The following is a 22,048-nucleotide window of genomic DNA, read 5'->3' on the forward strand; positions in this document are numbered from 1 at the left end:
AAATCCTTTTGGAAAAATGAAAAAATGATGTTGTTTGAAATTCCATGTCCAAGAATTTACAGATCTTTGGCCAATACGCGACCATAAACATAGAAATTGTGCGCCCGTTTTTTAATTGTTAAAGAAAGTTAGAAATCATTTCCAATAACATATCTGGTTTCTTAGATACCATACACAAGACCATGGTGATTTCTTAGATACCATATCCAAAATCAAACAATTCACCCTTTGAATTAATGGAGTGAGCAGCATTCAATTGGTTGCAGTTTTCAATTTGTTTTGCTGATTTTTAGAAACAATTTCCAAGATCAGACAACAAATCCAAGACCATAATGATTTCTTAGATACCATATTCTACCTCAAAAAATATTCGGTCTGGAGAAATTCATCAAAAACAGGCTGCTTTGCTGAAACTACATTTTATAAATAAAATCTTGAAAAACATGCCCAAGATCATACATGGCCTCATAGAAACCAAAGCAAAATCACGCAAGCAACTTTGCCGTGACATTGATGGACTATATATATGGTATCTAAGATGCATCAGCCCGGGTTAAAAACTGATTTTAAGTATTTTTTTATGATCTCGGCACCAATTAAGACATTACTAATGGCTTTACTAAAGCCAGAATAAGGCTTTACTAATGTTTTCAATTTTACACATTGCTCTTTTTTCTGCAATAAGCAGATAGCTGGCCTGTACGGAAAAGTCTCAAAAGATATAAGTTGCGTTCTTTCATTTTTTAAATGATGGTTTTTTTCAAGAATCAGTCTGACTGTCACGAGGTATTGTCAAATTACTCAGCAAACAAATTAATAAAAAAATATTTAGCTCAATCATAACTGGGTGCAATGCGGTAACATAACGAGTCGAACATTCTGATTTTCTTTGATAATGTTCAGCGCATTCTGATTTTAAAATCGACACTCAAAAAAATGACTCAAAAATTTCTAAAATATCATTCAATCAAAACATTATTTCTCGCAAACATTTTGGTTCATCGAGTGAAAATTCCACCCGTTCATGTTTTGCGCAGAATGGAGTCTGAAACTAGTCGTTTTCACTATTGCAAATGTTTACTAGATAGTGGTAAAGATAGCCAAAATAGTAAGAATTGCGGTGAAAAAAAACTAACTGCTGACGGTTGCAGCTCTTTAAAAATTTCTACACTAAACCGCTCTCTGGAAATACAAATATCAACAGTTTAATTGCAGTCACCGCTAAGTCATTCGTGTAGAAATTTTGAAAGAAAAATAAATTTTTCTAATGCAATTTTTACAATGCTCACGGTAAAACCTTAATCCGTGATGTTGTTAATGTTGGCTACACTTAAAGATCTGAGGGTCTTAAAGAAATTTTTGCCCATTAAAGACCATCAACAAGGAAAATACTTTATCTGTTTTTTATGGTGAAAGGAACTTCAATTATATTGATAAAGAAAAAAAGACAAAAGAATGATTAAAAATAGGCTTTCAAAAAAAATTGACTTTATCTTAGATTCCATATCCAAGAAATATACGACCCATAAAGACCATAATCATAAATAATTTTGCATCACATTTGTAGTTAAGGGAACTTGAAATGCCGCAAAAAGGCAAAAGAGACAACAGACTGGTTAAAAATCCTTTTGGAAAAATGAAAAATTGATGTTGTTTGAAATTCCATGTCCCAGAATTTACAGATCTATGGCCAATACGCCACCATAAACATAGAAATTGCGCGTCCGTTTTTTAATTATTAAAGGAAATCAGAAACCATTTCCAATAAAAACTCTGATGTCTTAGATACCATACCCAATACCATAGTGATTTCTTAGGTACCATATCCAAGATCATACAATTTACCCTTTGTGATAATGGAGTGAGCAGCATTCAATTAGTTGCAGTTTCCAATTTATTTTGCTGATATTTAGAAACAATTTCCAAGATCAGATAACATATCCAAGACCATAATGACTTCTTACATACCAGATTCTACATCCTAAAATATTAGGTCTGGAGAAAATCATCAAGAACGTGCTGCTCTGCTGAAACTAACTTTTATAAATAAAATCTTGAAAAACATGCCCAAGATCATATACGGCCTCTTAGAAACCATAGCATGATCACACCAGAAAATTTGTCTTGACATTGATGGAACTATACATATGGTATCTAAGATGCGTCAGCCTGGGCTAAAAGCCGACTTCAGGTCTTTCTTTACGATCTCGGCACCAACTAAGACTTGAAAAACATTGAAAAGGACTTTACTAAAGTTTCCAAGTTGAGAAATTGCTCTTTATTTTTTTCTGCAATAAGCAGATAGCTGGCTTGTATGGAAAAGTCTTAAAAGATATAAGTTGCGGTCTTTTATTTTTCAAATAAGTGTGATTTGCAAGAATCATTCTTATTGTGATGAGGTGTTGTCAAGTTACCCAGCAAACAGTTTAATAAAAAATAGTTAGCTCAATCATAACAGGATGCAAACGGTAACATAACGAGTCGAATATTCTGTTTTTCTTTGATAATGTTCAGCGCATTCTGATTTAAAAATCAATAGTCAAAAAATGACTCAAACCATTTTCTAAAATATCTTTTAATCAGAACATTGTTTTTTGTAAACCTTTTGTTTCATTGGGTGAAATCTCCAACCCTTCCTGTTATGCGCTGAGCGGAGTCTGAAACGAGTCGTTTTCAATGTTGCTAAAATTTACTTGTCAGTGGTAAAGATAGCCATAATGGCAAGAATTGCGGTGAAAATAAGTAAATGCTGACAGAAAAAACTAAACCGCTCTCTGGAAATACAAAAAATCAACAGTTTAATTGCAGTCACCGCTAAGTCAATCGTGTAGACATTTTGTGGGAAAAATAACTTTTTCAAATGCAATTCTTTGATTATTCACAGTAAAACCTTAATCCGTGATGTTGTTAATGTTGGCTACACTTGAAAATCTGAGGGTGCTGGACAAATATAATTTTGGGATCTTTTAGTTGCTGCCTCTTTGTCCAAAAACGTAGTCCCGTCCCTTGTCTCTTTTAAACGTAAGAAAATCATTGTCAGCGTGTTTGGGGGTCAGTTTGACATCAACAACAAAATTCTTACGTTTGCCTCCAACATCGTCAATATTTTCGGTTTTAAAACGGGAGAATTTATCGATATGTCCAATTGAACAACAAAACAAAAATTTGCTATCTTAGTCAACTCCAACAGTTATTTTTCTATATGTTATTTGACTTAAAAAATTATGTACACTCTCACATGATTTTGGACTGAATATTTATAGAGGGGTTAATTCTAAACGCTACCCAATACTACTCATATCGTTCACACTTTTTTATATTACATCGTTTGGGGAAGTTTGGGGACTAAAGGCTGAAATGTCCCCTCATTGATACCATTCCAGCCTCAAACGCTTTTTCTTATATCGTATTGGAGGAACTGTGTGTTGAAATTCGACATGGTACTGACAACTTCTTACTTTTAACAACTAAACATATCGAACCTTGCAAAAACATAGAAATTTTTGCCCATTAAAGACCATTAGCAATAAAAGACTTTATCCGTTTTTTTATGGTGAAAGGAACTTCAATTATATGGATAAAGAAAAAAAGACAAAAGAATGATTAAAAAGAAGCTTTTGAAAAAAATGACTGTATGTTAGATTCCAAATCCAAGAAATATTCGGCCCATAAAGATCATAATCATGAATAATTTTGCATCACATTTCTGGTTAAGGGAACTTGAAATGCAGCAAAAAGGCAAAAGAGACAAAGGATTGGTTAAAAATCCTTTTGGAAAAATGAAAAATTGATGTTGTTTGAAATTCCATGTCCAAGAATTTACAGATCTATGGCCAATACGCCACCATAAACATAGAAATTGCGCGTCCGTTTTTTAATTATTAAAGGAAATCAGAAACCATTTCCAAAAAAAAATCTGATGTCATAGATACCATACCCAATACCATAGTGATTTCTTAGGTACCAAATCCAAGATCATACAATTTACCCTTTGTGATAATGGAGTGAACCGCATTCAATTGGTTGCAGTTTTCAATTTATATTCCTGATTTTTAGAAACAATTTACAAAATCAGATGACATATCCCAAAACATAATGATTTCTAGATACCATATTCTACCTCTTAAAAAAATCGGTCTGGAGAAAATCATCAAAAACATGCTGCTCTGCTGAAACTACCTTTTATAAATAAAATCTTGAAAAAATTGCCCAAGATCATAAATGGCTCCTTATAAACCATAGCATGATCACGCAAGAAACTTTGTCTTGACCTTGATGGAATATACATATGGTATCTAAGATGCATCAGCCTGGGCTAAAAGCCGACTTCAGGTCTTTCTTTACGATCTCGGCACCAACTAAGACTTGAAAAACATTGAAAAGGACTTTACTAATGTTTCCAAGTTGAGAAATTGCTCTTTATTTTTTTCTGCAATAAGCAGATAGCTGGCTTGTATGGAAAAGTCTTGAAAGATATAAGTTGCGGTCTTTTATTTTTCAAATAAGTGTGAATTGCAAGAATCATTCTTATTGTGATGAGGTATTGTCAAATTACCCAGCAAACAAATTAATAAAAAATTAGTTAGCTCAATCATAACTGGGTGCAATGCGGTAACATAACGAGTCGAACATTCTGATTTGCTTTGATAATGTTCAGCGCACTCTGATTTAATAATCGACACTCAAAAAAATGACTCAAAAATTTCTAAAATATCATTCAATCAGAACATTATTTCTCGCAAACATTTTGGTTCATCGAGTGAAAATTCCACCCGTTCATGTTTTGCTCAGAATGGAGTCTGAAACTAGTCGTTTTCACTATTGCAAATGTTTACTAGATAGTGGTAAAGATAGCCAAAATAGTAAGAATTGCGGTGAAAAAAATACTAACTGCTGACGGTTGCAGCTCTTCAAAAATTTCTACACTAAACCGCTCTCTGGAAATACAAATATCAACAGTTTAATTGCAGTCACCGCTAAGTCATTCGTGTAGAAATTTTGAAAGAAAAATAAATTTTTCTAATGCAATTTTTACAATGCTCACGGTAAAACCTTAATCCGTGATGTTGTTAATGTTGGCTACACTTAAAGATCTGAGGGTCTTGAACAAATATGAATTTGGGATCTTTTTGTTGCTGCCTTTTTGTCCAAAAACGTCGTCCCCGTCCCTTGTCTTTTTTAAACGTACGAAAAGCATCGTCAGTGTGTTTTCGGGTTCAGTTTGACAACAACAACAAAATTCCTACGTCTGCCTCCAACATCGTCAATATTTTTGCTTTTAAAACGGAAGAAATAATCGATATGTCCAATTGAACAACAAAACAAAAATTTGCATCGTTGTCAACTTCAACAATTTTTTTTCTAAATATTATTTGTCTTAAAACTTTATATAAACTCTCAAATGGTTTTGGACTGAATATTTATGGAGGGGTTAATTCTAAACGCCACCCAATTCTCCTCACATCTTTCACACTTTTTTATAATACATCGTTTGGGGAAGCTTGGGGTCTAAAGGCTGAAATGTCCCCCCATTGATACCAATCCACCTCAAACTCCTTTTCTTATATCGTATTGGGGGAACTGTGTGTTGAAATTCGACATGGTACTGACAACTTCTTACTTTTAACAACTAAACTTATCGAATCTTGCAAAAACATAGAAATTTTTGCCCATTAAAGACCATCAACAAGGAAAATACTTTATCTGTTTTTTATGGTGAAAGGAACTTCAATTATATTGATAAAGAAAAAAAGACAAAAGAATGATTAAAAATAAGCTTTCAAAAAAAATTGACTGTATCTTAGATTCCATAACCAAGAAATATACGACCCATAAAGACCATAATCATAAATAATTTTGCATCACATTTGTAGTTAAGGGAACTTGAAATGCCGCAAAAAGGCAAAAGAGACAACAGACTGGTTAAAAATCCTTTTGGAAAAATGAAAAATTGATGTTGTTTGAACTTCCATGTCCAAGAATTTACAGATCTATGGCCAATACGCCACCATAAACACAGAAATTGCGCGTCCGTTTTTTAATTATTAAAGGAAATCAGAAACCATTTCCAAAAAAAAATCTGATGTCATAGATACCATACCCAATACCATAGTGATTTCTTAGGTACCAAATCCAAGATCATACAATTTACCCTTTGTGATAATGGAGTGAGCAGCATTCAATTAGTTGCAGTTTCCAATTTATTTTGCTGATATTTAGAAACAATTTCCAAGATCAGATAACATATCCAAGACCATAATGACTTCTTACATACCAGATTCTACATCCTAAAATATTAGGTCTGGAGAAAATCATCAAGAACGTGCTGCTCTGCTGAAACTAACTTTTATAAATAAAATCATGAAAAACATGCCCAAGATCATATACGGCCTCTTAGAAACCATAGCATGATCACACCAGAAAATTTGTCTTGACATTGATGGAACTATACATATGGTATCTAAGATGCATCAGCCTGGGCTAAAAGCCGACTTCAGGTCTTTCTTTACGATCTCGGCACCAACTAAGACTTGAAAAACATTGAAAAGGACTTTACTAATGTCTCCAAGTTGAGAAATTGCTCTTTATTTTTTTCTGCAATAAGCAGATAGCTGGCTTTTATGGAAGAGTCTTAAAAGATATAAGTTGCGGTCTTTTATTTTTCAAATAAATGTGATTTGCAAGAATCATTCTTATTGTGATGAGGTGTTGTGAAGTTACCCAGCAAACAGTTTAATAAAAAATAGTTAGCTCAATCATAACAGGATGCAAACGGTAACATAACGAGTCGAATATTCTGTTTTTCTTTGATAACGTTCAGCGCATTCTGATTTAAAAATCAATAGTCAAAAAATGACTCAAACCATTTTCTAAAATATCTTTTAATCAGAACATTGATTTTTGTAAACCTTTTGGTTCATTGGGTGAAAACTCCAACCCTTCCTGTTTTGCGCTGAACGGAGTCTGAAACGAGTCGTTTTCATTGTTGCTAAAATTTACTTGTCAGTGGTAAAGATAGCCATAATGGCAAGAATTGCGGTGAAAATAAGTAAATGCTGACAGAAAAAACTAAACCGCTCTCTGGAAATACAAAAAATCAACAGTTTAATTGCAGTCACCGCTAAGTCAATCGTGTAGACATTTTGTGGGAAAAATAACTTTTTCAAATGCAATTCTTTGATTATTCACAGTAAAACCTTAATCCGTGATGTTGTTAATGTTGGCTACACTTGAAAATCTGAGGGTGCTGGACAAATATAATTTTGGGATCTTTTAGTTGCTGCCTCTTTGTCCAAAAACGTAGTCCCGTCCCTTGTCTCTTTTAAACGTAAGAAAATCATTGTCAGCGTGTTTGGGGGTCAGTTTGACATCAACAACAAAATTCCTACGTTTGCCTCCAACATCGTCAATATTTTCGGTTTTAAAACGGGAGAATTTATCGATATGTCCAATTGAACAACAAAACAAAAATTTGCTATCTTAGTCAACTCCAACAGTTATTTTTCTATAAGTTATTTGACTTAAAAAATTATGTACACTCTCACATGATTTTGGACTGAATATTTATAGAGGGGTTAATTCTAAACGCTACCCAATACACCTCATATCTTTCACACTTATTTATAATACATCGTTTGGGGAAGCTTGGGGTCTAAAGGCTGAAATGTCCCCCCATTGATACCAATCCACCTCAAACTCCTTTTCTTATATCGTATTGGGGGAACTGTGTGTTGAAATTCGACATGGTACTGACAACTTCTTACTTTTAACAACTAAACATATCGAATCTTGCAAAAACATAGAAATTTTTTGCCCATTAAAGACCATTAGCAAAAAAATACTTTATCCGTTTTTTTATGGTGAAAGGAACTTCAATTATATCGATAAAGAAAAAAAGACAAAAGAATGATTAAAAAGAAGCTTTTGAAAAAAATGACTGTATGTTAGATTCCAAATCCAAGAAATATTCGGCCCATAAAGATCATAATCATAAATATTTTTGCATCACATTTCTGGTTAAGGGAACTTGAAATGCAGCAAAAAGGCAAAAGAGACAACGGATTGGTTAAAAATCCCTTTGGAAAAATGAAAAATTGATGTTGGGTGAATTTCCATGTCCAACACTTTACAGATCTATTGCCAATACGCCACCATAAACATAGAAATTGTGCGCCCGTTTTTTAATTGTTAAAGGAAAATAAAAACCATTTCCAATAAAATATCTGGTGTCTTAGATACCATAACCAAGACCATAGTAATTTCTTAAGTACCATTTCCAAGATCATACAGTTTACCCTTTGTGATAATGGAGTGAACCGCATTCAATTGGTTGCAGTTTTCAATTTATATTCCTGATTTTTAGAAACAATTTACAAAATCAGATGACATATCCCAAAACATAATGATTTCTAGATACCATATTCTGCCTCTTAAAAAAATCGGTCTGGAGAAAATCATCAAAAACGTGCTGCTCTGCTGAAACTACCTTTTATAAATAAAATCTTGAAAAAATTGCCCAAGATCATAAATGGCTCCTTATAAACCATAGCATGATCACACAAGAAAATTTGTCTTGACCTTGATGGACTATATATATGGTATCTAAAATGTGTCAGCCCGTGTTAAAAACCGATTTCAAGTATTTTTTTACGATCTCTGCACCAACTAAGACTTTACTAATGGCTTTACGAAAGCCGGAATAAGGCTTTACTAATGTTTTCAAGTTTAAATAGTGCTCTTTTTTCTGCAAAAAGCATATAGCTGGCCTGCATGAAAAAGTGTTAAAAGAAATAAGTTGCGTTCTTTTATTTTTTAAATGATGGTTTTTTCAAGAATCAGTCTGACTGTCACGAGGTATTGTCAAATTACCCAGCAGACAGTTTATTAAAAAATTAGTTAGCTCAACCATAACTGGATCCAATGCGGTAACATAACGAGTCGAACATTCTTTTTTTTTAATAATGTTCAGCGCATTCTGATTTAAAAATCGACACTCAAAAAGTTGACTTAAACCATTTTCTAAAATATCATTCAATCAGAACATTATTTCTCGCAAACATTTTGGTTCATCGAGTGAAAAATCCACCCGTTCATGTTTTGCGCTGAATGGAGTCTGAAACTAGTCTTTTTCACTATTGCAAATGTTTACTAGATAGTGGTAAAGATAGCCAAATTAGTAAGAATTGCGGTGAAAAAAAAACTAAATGCTGACGGTTGCAGCTCTTCAAAAATTTCTACACTAAACCGCTCTTTGGAAATACAAAAAATCAACAGTTTAATTGCAGTCACCACTTAGTCATTCGTGTAGAAATTTTGAAGGAAAAAAAAATTTTTCTAATGCAATTCTTACATTGCTCACGGTAAAACCTTAATCCGTGATGTTGTTAATGTTGGCTACACTTAAAGATCTGAGGTGTTGGACAAATATGAATTTGGGATCTTTTTGTTGCTGCCTTTTAGTCCCCGTCCCTTGTCTTTTTTAAACGTACGAAAATCATCGTCAGTGTGCTTCGGGTTCAGTTTGACAACAACAACAAAATTCCTACGTTTGCCTCCGACATCGTCAATATTTTTGCTTTTAAAACGGGAGAAATTATCGATATGTCCAATTCAACAACAAAACAAAAATTTGCATCGTTGTCACCTTCAACAATTTTTTTTCTAAATGTTATTCGACTTAAAACGTTATCTAAACTCTCAAATGGTTTTGGACTGAATATTTATGGAGGGGTTAATTCTAAACGCCACCCAATTCTCCTCACATCTTTCACACTCTTTTATAATACACGTTTGGGGAAGTTTGGGGGCTAAAGACTGAAATGTCCCCCCATTGATACCATTCAATTATATGGATAAAGAAAAAAAGACAAAAGAATGATTAAAAAGAAGCTTTTGAAAAAAATGACTGTATGTTAGATTCCAAATCCAAGAAATATTCGGCCCATAAAGATCATAATCATAAATAATTTTGCATCACATTTCTGGTTAAGGGAACTTAAAATGCCGCAAAAAGGCAAAAGAGACAACGGATTGTTTAAAAATCCCTTTGGAAAAATGAAAAATTGATGTTGCTTGAATTTCCATGTCCAACACCTTACAGATCTTTTGCCAATACGCCACCATAAACGTAGAAATTGTGCGCCCGATTTTTAATTGTTAAGGGAAATTAGAAACTATTTCCAATAAAATATCTGGTGTCTTTGATACCATAACCAAGACCATAGTGATTTCTTAGGTACCATTTCCAAGATCATACAATTTACCCTTTGTGATAATGGAGTGAGCCGCATTCAATTGGTTGCAGTTTTCAATTTATATTCCTGATTTTTAGAAACAATTTACAAAATCAGATGACATATCCCAAAACATAATGATTTCTAGATACCATATTCTACCTCTTAAAAAAATCGGTCTGGAGAAAATCATCAAAAACGTGCTGCTCTGCTGAAACTACCTTTTATAAATAAAATCTTGAAAAAATTGCCCAAGATCATATATGGCTTCTTATAAACCATAGCATGATCACACAAGAAACTTTGTCTTGACCTTGATGGACTATATATATGGTATCTAAAATGCATCAGCCCGTGTTAAAAACCGATTTCAAGTATTTTTTTACGATCTCGGCACCAACTAAGACTCTACTAATGGCTTTACGAAAGCCAGAATAAGGCTTTACTAATGTTTCCAAGTTTAACTATTGCTCTTTTTTCTGCAATAAGCATATAGCTGGCCTGCATGAAAAAGTGTCAAAAGATATAAGTTGCGTTCTTTTATTTTTTAAATGATGGTTTTTTCAAGAATCAGTCTGACTGTCACGAGGTATTGTCAAGTTACCCAGCAGACAGTTTATTAAAAAATTAGCTCAATCATAACTGGATCCAATGCGGTAACATAACGAGTCGAACATTCTGTTTTTTAATAATGTTCAGCGCATTCTGATTTAAAAATCGACACTCAAAAAGTTGACTCAACCCATTTTCTAAAATATCATTCAATCAGAACATTATTTACCGTAAACGTTTTGGTTCATTAAGCGAAAATTTCACCCCTTCGTGTTTTGCGCTGAACAGAGTCTGAAACGAGTAGTTTTCACTAATGTCAAAGTTTACTTGTCAGTGGTAAAAACAGCCAAAATAGCAAGAATTGCGGTGAAAGAAAAACACTAACTGCTGAAAGTTGCAGTTCTTCAAAAACTTCTACACTAACCTCTCTGGAAATTAAAAAAAATCAACAGTTTCATTGCATTCACCGCTAAATCATGCGTGTACACAATTTGTGGGAAAAATAATTTTTTCTAATGCACTTCTTACATTATTCACGGATAAACCTCACTCCGTGATGTTCTTAACGTTGGCTACACTTGACAATCAGAGGGTGCTGGAAAAATATTAATTTGGAAATTTTTAGTTGGTGCTTCTCTAGTCGAGAAACGTAGTCCCCTCCCTAGTCTTTTTTAAACGTACGAAAATCATCCTCAATTTGTTTTCGGTTTCAGTTAGACAACAATGGCGAAATTCCTACGTAGGTCTCCGGCATCGTCAATACTTTTGATTTAAAACGTGACAAATTATCGATGTGTACAATTGAACAACAAAAAAAAATAATTTGCCATCCTTGTGAACTCCCATATCTTTTTTTTCTATACGTTAATTGACCTAAAAATTATGTAAACTCTTACATTGTTTTGGACTGAATATGTTTTTGGAGTGAATTGCTTTGGAGGTAAATTCTAAACACCACCCAATTCACCTCACACCGTTCACACTTTTAGATATTAAATCGTTTGGGGAAAACTCGGGGGCTAAAAGCTGAAATGTCCCCTCATTAACCCTATTCCCCTCGAACCCCTTCTCTTATATCGTATTGGTGGAGACTGTTTGATGAATTTCGTCATGGTACTTACGAATTTTTACTTTTGATAACCACACATCACGAATCTTGCAAAAACGAACATGCTAAAACTTCCGTACGCTCCAGACTGTCCAAACCTACCGATCTCTTCCTTCTTAGGCTATCAAACCAAAAATATCGATCGAACAGAACAAAGCAACAGGATTTGTTACGTTATAGACAGTATAGAAAGTTTCTGGTGTTGCTTTGTTTGGTCTTCTGGAACTTTGTTATGCCGATAAAACCTTCTCACTTTTTCAAAGAGCATTCATTTTTTTACTGTCGATCACATCTGTGACATCTCATTGTTGGCAAACGTTTTCAAAGTGGACTTTAAATATCAGCTACCCGGATCTTGCTCACAGTGAGTTTCAGCCTTGTACCATTGACTTTCAATTGTAACCATTACTGTAGGGCATAAATAGCAGTATAAACACTTTTGCCAGTCAGCCCATACTCCATTACAAAACATCCAAGTCTGCACTTCTTCTTCGCAGCCTCATTTACATTATTGGTCAACACTGCACAGAATGTTTCACATTTCTCACAAGATGAGATTGTTTCACATAAAATGGCGATACCCTCAAAAACTAATGTAGCTCCAACTATACCATATATAGTTGCATTTACATCTTTGGGGTGGAATCGGTGGCGGAGGTCGGAGGCGGAGGTCGGAGGCGGAGGTCGGTGGCGGAGGTTGGTGGCGGAGGTCGGTGACGGAGGTCGGTGGCGGAGGTCGGTGCCGGAGGTCGGTGGAGTTCGGTGAGTTGGAGGTCGGTGGCGGAGGTCGGTGGAGTTCGGTGACGAAGGTCGGTGGATGTCGGTGGCGGAGGTCGATGGAGGTCGGTCAAAATCTGTTGTGGTGTAGTGGTTCAGGTAGTAGCAAAAGCTTCGGGCTTCATCCGTGGGATGTCAATCCCAGTTTTGATCAGTCTATTTCAGTTTATCTTTTTCAAGTCTCTGAATAGTACACTCAATGGTCTTCATCGGTGGTGTGTTTCAAATTTGATTGTTGTTTTGTTTAATCCCTTTGTTGATTGACTACGATGTTGCGGTTGAATTGTTCAGTTGTTGATTGAGATATTGCTTACTGAGATAATGGCAGAAAAAGCAATCGAATTTTGCATTGATGAGTCGATTATTACTTGTGAGGAAATGTTAGACACAAATATGTGCCAAGGAGTTGTCACCATCAAAACATGTATCCTTTAGAAAATGAAAATGAAGATAAGTTGATCAGATTGGACTGGAAAAAAGATGAACACATCACACCCCCCCCCCCGCCTCACATCAACCCCATCAGTAGTTTGAGAGCTATTCCCCCGAAGATAGTCGTTTATTTCAATTAATTATGACGTTTCTATCTGGAACTCAAGATTCTTCTTCGCTTTCCTCTATTTCAGATGTACATGAATTGTGTGCGTTATTTTTAGTACACCCGAGATTGGTTTGATGTTCTTATGGCCAGGTCAGTTTCACAACTACGGTGAAAATCTGGCCTCACACCTGTCGCGTTATACCTGCAAGGCGACAGCTGGAGGGCACCGATTATAATTTCAGGCAAAATCAGGGGGTCAAAAGGAAGTGATAAAAGTGAAAATGAATGTATTGGATTGAAACAAACTGAACTTAAAATGGGCTTCAACCAGAAATTGAATTGCACTAAATAATTACATTATTTATTAATTAAATACATCATTTTAAATTAATTCATTGCAATTATTAAGCATGTAAGCTGCATTTGAACTTTCAACTTTCATTTTAGTTTGTATATAACTTTTTTTCCGCGTTTTAAGGGGAGAAAGAGAGAGAGAGAGAGAGAGAGAGAGAGAGAGAGAGAGAGAGAGAGAGAGAGAGATAATTGTGGCGTACAACCAAACTGCTCAGACAGAGGACATGCTGTAATTATAGATGCTCAGATAGAGGAAATTCGGTAATTAATTATGCTCAGATTGAAAGCATGCGGTAATTTGCTATGCTAATATAAAATACAGAAAATAAGTGCAGGCTGCTCGGACGAATGAGTCATCTTAAGCTTTTACAGCCAGACTGTAATTAGAAAAATCTAACATGAACAGATTTTCAACGCAAAAGTTCAGGATGTTTTTTTTTCATGGTTCAGCTCTGAAATGCTATGACAGATATGAGTAAATTTAAATTTTATAACAAAAGTTGCAGCTAAAAAAGTTCTGAAGTTCGAACGTCAATTTGAACTTTTATCGAATTGGAACTTGAGTGACAACCGCACGCACTTGAAAATAAGTTTTTGACGGCTCTAATATGGCGAAGAATGTGAGAAACTCCCCCGTTTTCAACCCCACAATAGGCATCAACTTAAAAGAATCATGAGCTGTTGAAAACTGAGAAGCTTTGCGATTTATCTGTAATGTGACTCACTCATTGAGTGCACAAATTGTCAAAAAAATTCGGCTAACTCTTTAGAGGTCAAAAACAAGCTAGAGAGCGGAATGTATTAGTTTTTAGCAACCGTGCTTATCATTTTGAAGAATGCTTAGGTTTTTGAACAAAGGTTTTATATTTTCTGTTAAAGTGCTTCCTGAACAAAGTTGAATCATCGTTGAAACAGATAAAAAATTACCCATTTAATCGAGTTTGTGAAGTTGTCGTCTTCCACTAAGCTCTCTGCAGCAACAAGTTCAGCTCGCACCACTAACTGATAGCAGGAGATAATTACGCAACGTTGACATTACAAAACAAATGTACCCTTGTTTTTTTTCCTTGATTGGTATCTTACAAGATTCTTGCAAGAATCTTGCAAGTTATGAATCATCTTGCAAGAATCTTGCAAGTTATGAATTTTCTTGCATTATTCTCCCTAGATTTGAATCTGCTCATCATCAGGGGGGACACATCTCAATGTGTTCTGCTACAATATTGTAAAATTGATAAGAATTGCAAACCATTTTTTTACGATTAAAAAAGTGTTTGTAGTTGAATGGCTGGCTTAGATCCTATTCTTTTCTCAATGAATATTGAATGAAAATTAGCATCCAGATTCGAAGCGTTTTTTTTCTGTTGAGATAAGTTTTGCTCCCAAAGTTGAAAGAAATTGTTCCCAGCTCACACTTTTCTGTCTTAACTATATGTGGCTTTAACAGCGTTTGTTATTTAGTACTAAATTTAGTGGAATATAAATACGAAAACTGATATGTAACTTCGGTACAGTTCGGTCACTTGAAACGTGTTTCAGCTTTTTTTCAGTTTGCTGTTTACCAGACGTACCGCAATTTTCGATGCGTTATATGAAGATCGGAGAAATTCAACAGATTGGAAATTTGTTTAATTTGTGCTCTATTATCAACATCTTCTTTGAAATTAAATTTACATTATTCATCTGAATTTTTACATTTAAAACACTTGCGCCAATTTTACGTTAATGAAAGTTATTGCAACGTGTTTTGCGTAATCTCACTTTAGCTCTATCGAAAATTTTGTGCCAAATTTCGAAAAACAATTGAAAAATGATATGCCAATTTTTGAGATTTCAATATTACTTAACCCTTTTGTTAATAGTTGTATTAAACTTAGAATCCAATCAATTACCTGTTCACGCAGTTAAAAGTGACAGCAATTTTGTTCAGATCCCTGCCACAGAATTTGAAGATTTATTGGAGAAAAATGCCAAAGGAGCACTTCTCGTATTCACATGTGAGTTACAACATGAAACTAAACATATCTCGATGGTCCAAAATATGCCGCTTATATTGTGCGTGACGAAGTCCTAGCCTGTATAAACAAATTTGGTATAATGCTGAGTTATATGTTGTTTTCTTTTCTGTATTTGCTACAGCGGTGTCTATTTCTGGAGTTAGAAATAACAGTTTGGAAGAGGTTTTTAAAATAACAATTTGGGCATCCCGAGTCAAGATGCGAGCAGGTGTAAGCGGCAAAGTGCGTAAGAAATGCGCTGAATGTGCTGAAATTATGTGAGGAATATGCTGAATGTATCGACAGTAGAATTGTAGGCACTGAATGTGCTGAATAAAAACATTTTTAGCACTTGTCAACGCATTTCTTTCAAAATTTCAGCACCTTTTTCCACACATCTCATACATAATTTTAGCCTTTCATAATTCTAGAATTCAGCACTTTCAGCACAATCCGTACACAAAAAACCAGCCCGTTTTTTGCAAAAACTCAGCACAACTTAAAACACATAAATTACATAAATTCAACACTTCAAATTTTCAGCAAATTTCTTACAAAATTTCAGCACTTTAGAAAAAGAGAACATTTCAGCGCTTTCAGCACATTCCTTACATAAAGTTAGCACATTTCTTGCAAAAATTTAGCTCAGCTTTCAACACATCTCTTCCAAAAATCAACCATTCAAAATTCAGCAAATTTCTTTCATAAAATCATCAATTCAGAAAACGCGAGAACTTCAGCGCTTTCAGCACATTCCTTACATATTTTGAGCACATTTCTTTCAATACATTTCTTACAGAAGATCAACAATTTAAATTTCAGCACAATTATTACATAAATTTAGCACTTCAGAAAACGTGCAAACTTCAGCGCTTTCATCACCTTCATTACATAAATTCAGCACATTTCTAACGAAAAATCAGCACGTGTTTCAACACATTTCTTGCAGAAATTCAACAATTGAAATTTCAGCACAATTCTTACATAAATTCAGCACTTCAGAAAACGTGCGAACTTCAGCGCTTTCAACACATTCCTTGCACAAATTCAACACTTTAATTTCAACTCATTTCTTGCAAAAATTCATCGTTAGAGAAAACATGAGAATTTCAGTGCTTTCAGCACATTCCTTGCGTAAATTCAGCAAATTTCGTACAAAATTTCAGCAATCATTCAACACATTCTTTTCAAGAATTCAACACTTCAAATTTAAACACAATTTTAAATAAATTCAGCACTCTCGAAAGCGGGAGAATTTCTGTGCTTTCAGTAGATTCTTTACAAAAAATTTTTACTTTCAGTTTTTTTGACCACTCTTGCTTATAGAGTAGTCATCATTTACGGTCTTTCATCTTTTTAATTCTGAAGAGCCATTAAACAATCAAAAATCCGCTTTATTTTTGGAAATGATGGTTCATTTTTTTGAAAAACAGAACAACTGAAAAGAGTCGCACTTTCATCTTATCTGATGGCAGCACAACAAATGTACCTAAACTGCCTACTTTCCTTCATTCAAGTGATTTGGCTATATACTGCAGCAGGGATAAGTGTTTTTTTAAATTGGCAAAATTTTTAGGTCTTTTGGCTGATTTCAAGCAGATTTTAGGTTTGATTGCTCTGGTGCAATAATATTTAGTCTCAATCCAGTGCTGCTTCTATATGTTTAGAAGCAAAAAAGAAGTTAAAAAAATCCAAATTTTTTAAGGAAAGCGTATGATGAGAGTTGAAAATGCGTACAGGAGCTGAAGTTGTGTAAGCTACGAGAAGACATTACTAAAAATTATGTAAAAAATGAACTGACAGCAACTTTTAGCGTTAGAAATGCGCTGAATGTGGTAAAATTATGTAAGTAATACTCTGAATATATTGACAGTAGAATTGTTGACGCTGAATGTGCTGACTAAAAATATTTTCACCACTTGTCAACAAACTTCATAAGAAAATTCAGCATCTTTTTCCGCACGTCTCTTACATAATTTCAGCACTTCCATGATTCTAGAAATCAGCATTTTCAGAATAATTCGTACACAAAAAATCAGCACGTTTTTTGCAAAAATTTAGCACAACTTAAAACACATAAGCTACATAAATTCAACAACTCGAGTTTTCAGCATATTTCCTATAAAATTTCAGACCTTTAGAAAAAGAGAACATTTCAGCATTTTCCTAATATAAAGCACATTTCGCTCAAAAAATTCAGCAGATCTTTCAAGACATTTCTTTCAAATATCAAACATACAAAGTTCAGCTTACTTTTTTCATAAAATTTGCAATTCAGAAAACGTGAGAACGTCAGCGTTTTCAGAACATTCCTTACATAGTTTGAACACATCTCTCGCGAATCTTGAGCGCATTTTTCAACACACTTCTTGCAGAAATTCAACAATTGAAATTTCAGCACAATTCTCACATAAATTCAGCACTTCAGAAAACGTGCGAACTCCAGCGCTTTCAACACATTCCTTGCACAATATCAACACTTTAATTTCAACTCATTTCTTGCATAACTTCATCATTAGAGAAAACATGAGAATTTCAGTGCTTTCAGCACATTCCTTGCATAAATTCAGCACATTTCGTACAAAATTTCAGCAATCAATCAACACATTGTTTTCAAGAGGTCAACACTTCAATTTTAAACACAGTTTTACATAAATTCAGCAATTCCGAAAGCAACAGAATTTCTGTGCTTTCATCATATTCTTTAAAGGAATGTTTTACTTTCAGTTTTTTGGAAACTCTTGAACTTTCAGCATAATCCGTACACAAAAAAACCAGCAGGTTTTTTTGCAGAAAATAGGCACAACTTAAAACACATAAACTACATAAATTCAACACTTCAAATTTTCAGCATATTTCTTACAAAATTTCCGCACATTAGAAAAAGCGAACATTTCAGTGCTTTCAGCACGTTCCTTACATAAAGTTAGCACATTTCTTGCAAAAATTCAGCACACCTGTCAACAAATTTCTTGCACAAAACCTACATTTCAAAGTTCAGCATACTTCTTTCACAAAATCGGCAATTCAGAAGAAAGTGAGAAATTCAGCGCCCTCAGCACACTCCTTACTTAGTTAGAGCATATTTCTTGCGAAACTTGAGCGCATTTTTCAACACATTTCTTGCCGAAAACCAACAATTCAAATTTCAGCTCAATTCTTACATAAATTCAGCACTTCAGAAAACGTTAGAACTTCAGCGCTTTCAGCACAATCCTCGCACAAATTCAACACTTTAATTTCAACTCATCTCTTGCAGAAATTCAGCATTAGAGAAAACATAAGAATTTCAGTGCTTTCAACACATTCTTTACTGTAAATCCTTTACGGTCTGTCGTCTTTTCAATTCTGTAGAGCCATTAGCCAATCAATAATCCGCGTGTTTTATTGAAATGGTGGTTCATAATTTTGAAAAGCAGAACAACTGAAAAGAGTCGCACTTTAATCTTATCTGATGGTAGGACAACTTATTTAGTTACACTGCCTACTTATCTTCAATCAAGTATTTTGGTTTTATACTCCAGCTGCGATAACTGTTTTATTTTAGAAGTTGGGAAAATTTTTTGGTCTTTTGGCTGAATTCAAGCTGACCTTACATTAGACTGCTAAGGAGCAATGCTATCTAGTCTCAATCCAGTGCTGCTTCTGTATGTATAGAAGCAGAAAAGAAGTAAGAAATTCCAAATTTTCCAAGGAAAGCGTAAGATGAGAGTTGAAAATGCGTAAAATAAGAGCTGAAATTGTGTTAGATACGTAAAGATATTGATGAAAAATATGAAATAATGCTCTGACACCCAAATTCATTATAAAAAATGCGCTGAATATGCTGAAAATATGCAAGGAATAAGTTGAATGTATTGACAGTAGAACTGTTGACGCTGATTGTGCTGAATAAAAATATTTTCAACACTTGTCAACACATTTCTTACAAAATTTTCAGCTCCTTTCTCTGCGCATCTCTTACATAATTTCAGCACTTCCATGATTCTAGAATTCAGCACTTTCAGCATAATCGGTACACAAAAAACCAGCACTTTTTTTGCAAAAACTCAGCACAACTTAAAACAAATAAACTACCTAATTTAAACACTTCAAATTTTCAGCATATTTCTTACAAAATTTCAGCACATTTCAGCGCTTTCAGCACATTCCATAAATAAAATTAGCGCATTTCTTTCAAAAATCAACCATTCACAATTCAGCATATTTCGTTCATAAAATCAGCACTTCAGAAAACGTGCGAACTACAGCGCTTTCAGCACATCCCTTGCACAACTCAACACTTTAATTTCAACTCATTTCCTGCATAAATTCAGCATTTGAGAAAACTTGAGATATTTAGTGCTTTCAGCACATTCCTTTTATAAAATCAGCATATTTCGTGCAAAATTTCAGCAATCATTCAACACAATCTGTTCAAGAAGTCAACACTTCAAAGTTAAACACAGGGTTACATAAATTCAGCACTTTTGAAAACGGGAGAATTTCTGTGCTTTCAGTAGATTCTTTACAGAAAATTTTTACTTCCAGTTTTTTTGATCACTCATACTTATAGAGTGGTCACAATTTACGGTCTATCCTCTTTTTAATTCTGAAGAGCCATTAACAAATCAAAAATCCGCTTTGTTTTTGGAAATGATGGTTCATCTTTTTGAAAAACAGAACTACTGAAAAGTGTCGCACTTTCAACTTATCTGATGGCAGGACAACAAATGTACCTTAACTGCCTACTTTCCTTCATTCAAGTAATTTGGCTATATAGTCCAGCAGGGATAAGTGTTTTTTTATTAAAAAATGGCAAAATTTTTAGGTCGTTTGGCTGATTTCAGACAGATTTTACGTTAGACTGCTCTGGTGCAATGCTATTTAGTCTCAATCCAGTGCTGCTTCTCTATGTATAGAAGCAAAAAAGAAGTAAACAAATCCAAATTTTCTAAGGAAAGCGTAAGATGAGAGTTGAAAACGCGTAAAATAAGAGCTGAAATTGTGTAAGATACGTGAAGATATTATTGAAACTTATGTAAAAAATGCTCTGACAGCCGCTGAAAAAAAAACCTTTTTCTGCAATTAATTCTTACATAATTATCCTAGTAATGGGAAAATACATAAAAATCTTGTTTAAAAGTCACATTAAGCGGATAATTATGCATGGTTTATTAGCTGAAATCTTATTTCAGCGGCTGACAGCGCATTTCCCACAAAACTTTTAGCGAAAACCTCGACCCCGTGTGATATTTTTACGCTGCAATTAATCGTGGCAAACTTAGTTGATAGTGAGCAAAATTTACAAGAATCAGTTTTTGAACAGTGAGCAAATAATACCATAAATAGCTGTCAGGTTAAAGCAAAACATTTTTTGTTCCAGGAGAAAAGCGAGCAACAAGGAAAATTTTTGAGCTCCAAGAAAAACAGTCAGAAGAAAACAAATTTGAGCACTAATTTTTAATTATGATTATATTGCATTCTTATCTCACATAAAAGATTAAAAAGGCACAAACGTTCTCTAAAATTTTTGCTACTGTATTTATCTCCCCCTTCTTTCAAAATGTTTATTTTTTCGACCCCACCCACACTCAGTGGTTGTGGGGGATTCTATATCGTCAATTGGTTTTCTTTTGGCTTATCGATATATTGAGTTGTACGTGGTATCATTAGGAAAACCATCAAGCGTAGAAAAAAAATAAATCTTAGTCTTTTTATAGAGCTATCAAACTTTCAATTTTTGAACACACTTGACATAACAGTGATTTTGATCAAATTCACGGTCAATTTTGGCCAAATTTTGTTAAAATTTACTCAAATTCTTATTATTCTCAACGTTTCCTTGTTCTAGCAGCCATGAAGCCATAAAAAAAGCTATTATTGGTTCACTTGTTACTTTTAAATTTATACAGATATGGACTTTAATATACTATATAACCTAACCTTTTTTCTTACAACTCTCTATACAATTTTATATATAATTTTTTATGCGCGGTCATTTTACTTCTGTTTTGGCTTTTTTTCTTAATAATTTCGGGCAAACTATGAGAAGGAAGGCGCATTTGCTCTATTGGTGAATAGGCACTGCTGTCTGATTTTGTTTTTGATGGCAAATGATGATTTCTTTGACTTTGAGACTCTGTGTTTTTTCTCTTGTTGTTAATATTGTTATTGATTCGCAATACTGGCAAAATCTCCGAAATCTCATTGACTTCTAACGCGATCAAAACAATCCTATAAACCGTTTTCATTTTATACTTTATTGCTCACATTAAATTGTTTTCGTTTCAAAACTGAAGGTTATTGATATTGTGATCTATTACCACAATTAGTTTTTTTTCCCAGAAGTTGATTCTGATCTATAATATTAAAAAGTTTTCAGTTCTGATCATTCTTTTTTTGCCGTAATGCCATTTAACCTCAATATTCAAATTTTCTAGGTAAATAAAGAAAATAAAAGAATCTGTTTTAATTTTTTATATTGATAGCTAATGCAAAAATTGAA

The 22,048-nt window shown here is 34.0% G+C and overlaps 1 protein-coding gene across 1 annotated transcript in view; it reads left to right on the forward strand.

Annotated features, from left to right (window-relative positions):
- Positions 1 to 15,274: 15,274 nt before the first annotated feature.
- Positions 15,275 to 22,048, forward strand: part of LOC142339895 (protein disulfide-isomerase 1-like) — a 34,012-nt gene continuing 27,238 nt past the window's right edge. Inside the window, exon 1 of the mRNA XM_075390227.1 lies at positions 15,275 to 15,561. Coding sequence (XP_075246342.1) covers positions 15,375 to 15,561 — 187 coding nt within the window. The 5' untranslated portion in view covers positions 15,275 to 15,374. The remainder of the gene's footprint in view (positions 15,562 to 22,048) is intronic.

This window comes from Convolutriloba macropyga, chromosome 5 (assembly GCF_964194025.1).
Source record: "Convolutriloba macropyga chromosome 5, txConMacr16.3, whole genome shotgun sequence".
Lineage (NCBI taxonomy): Eukaryota > Metazoa > Xenacoelomorpha > Acoela > Convolutidae > Convolutriloba > Convolutriloba macropyga.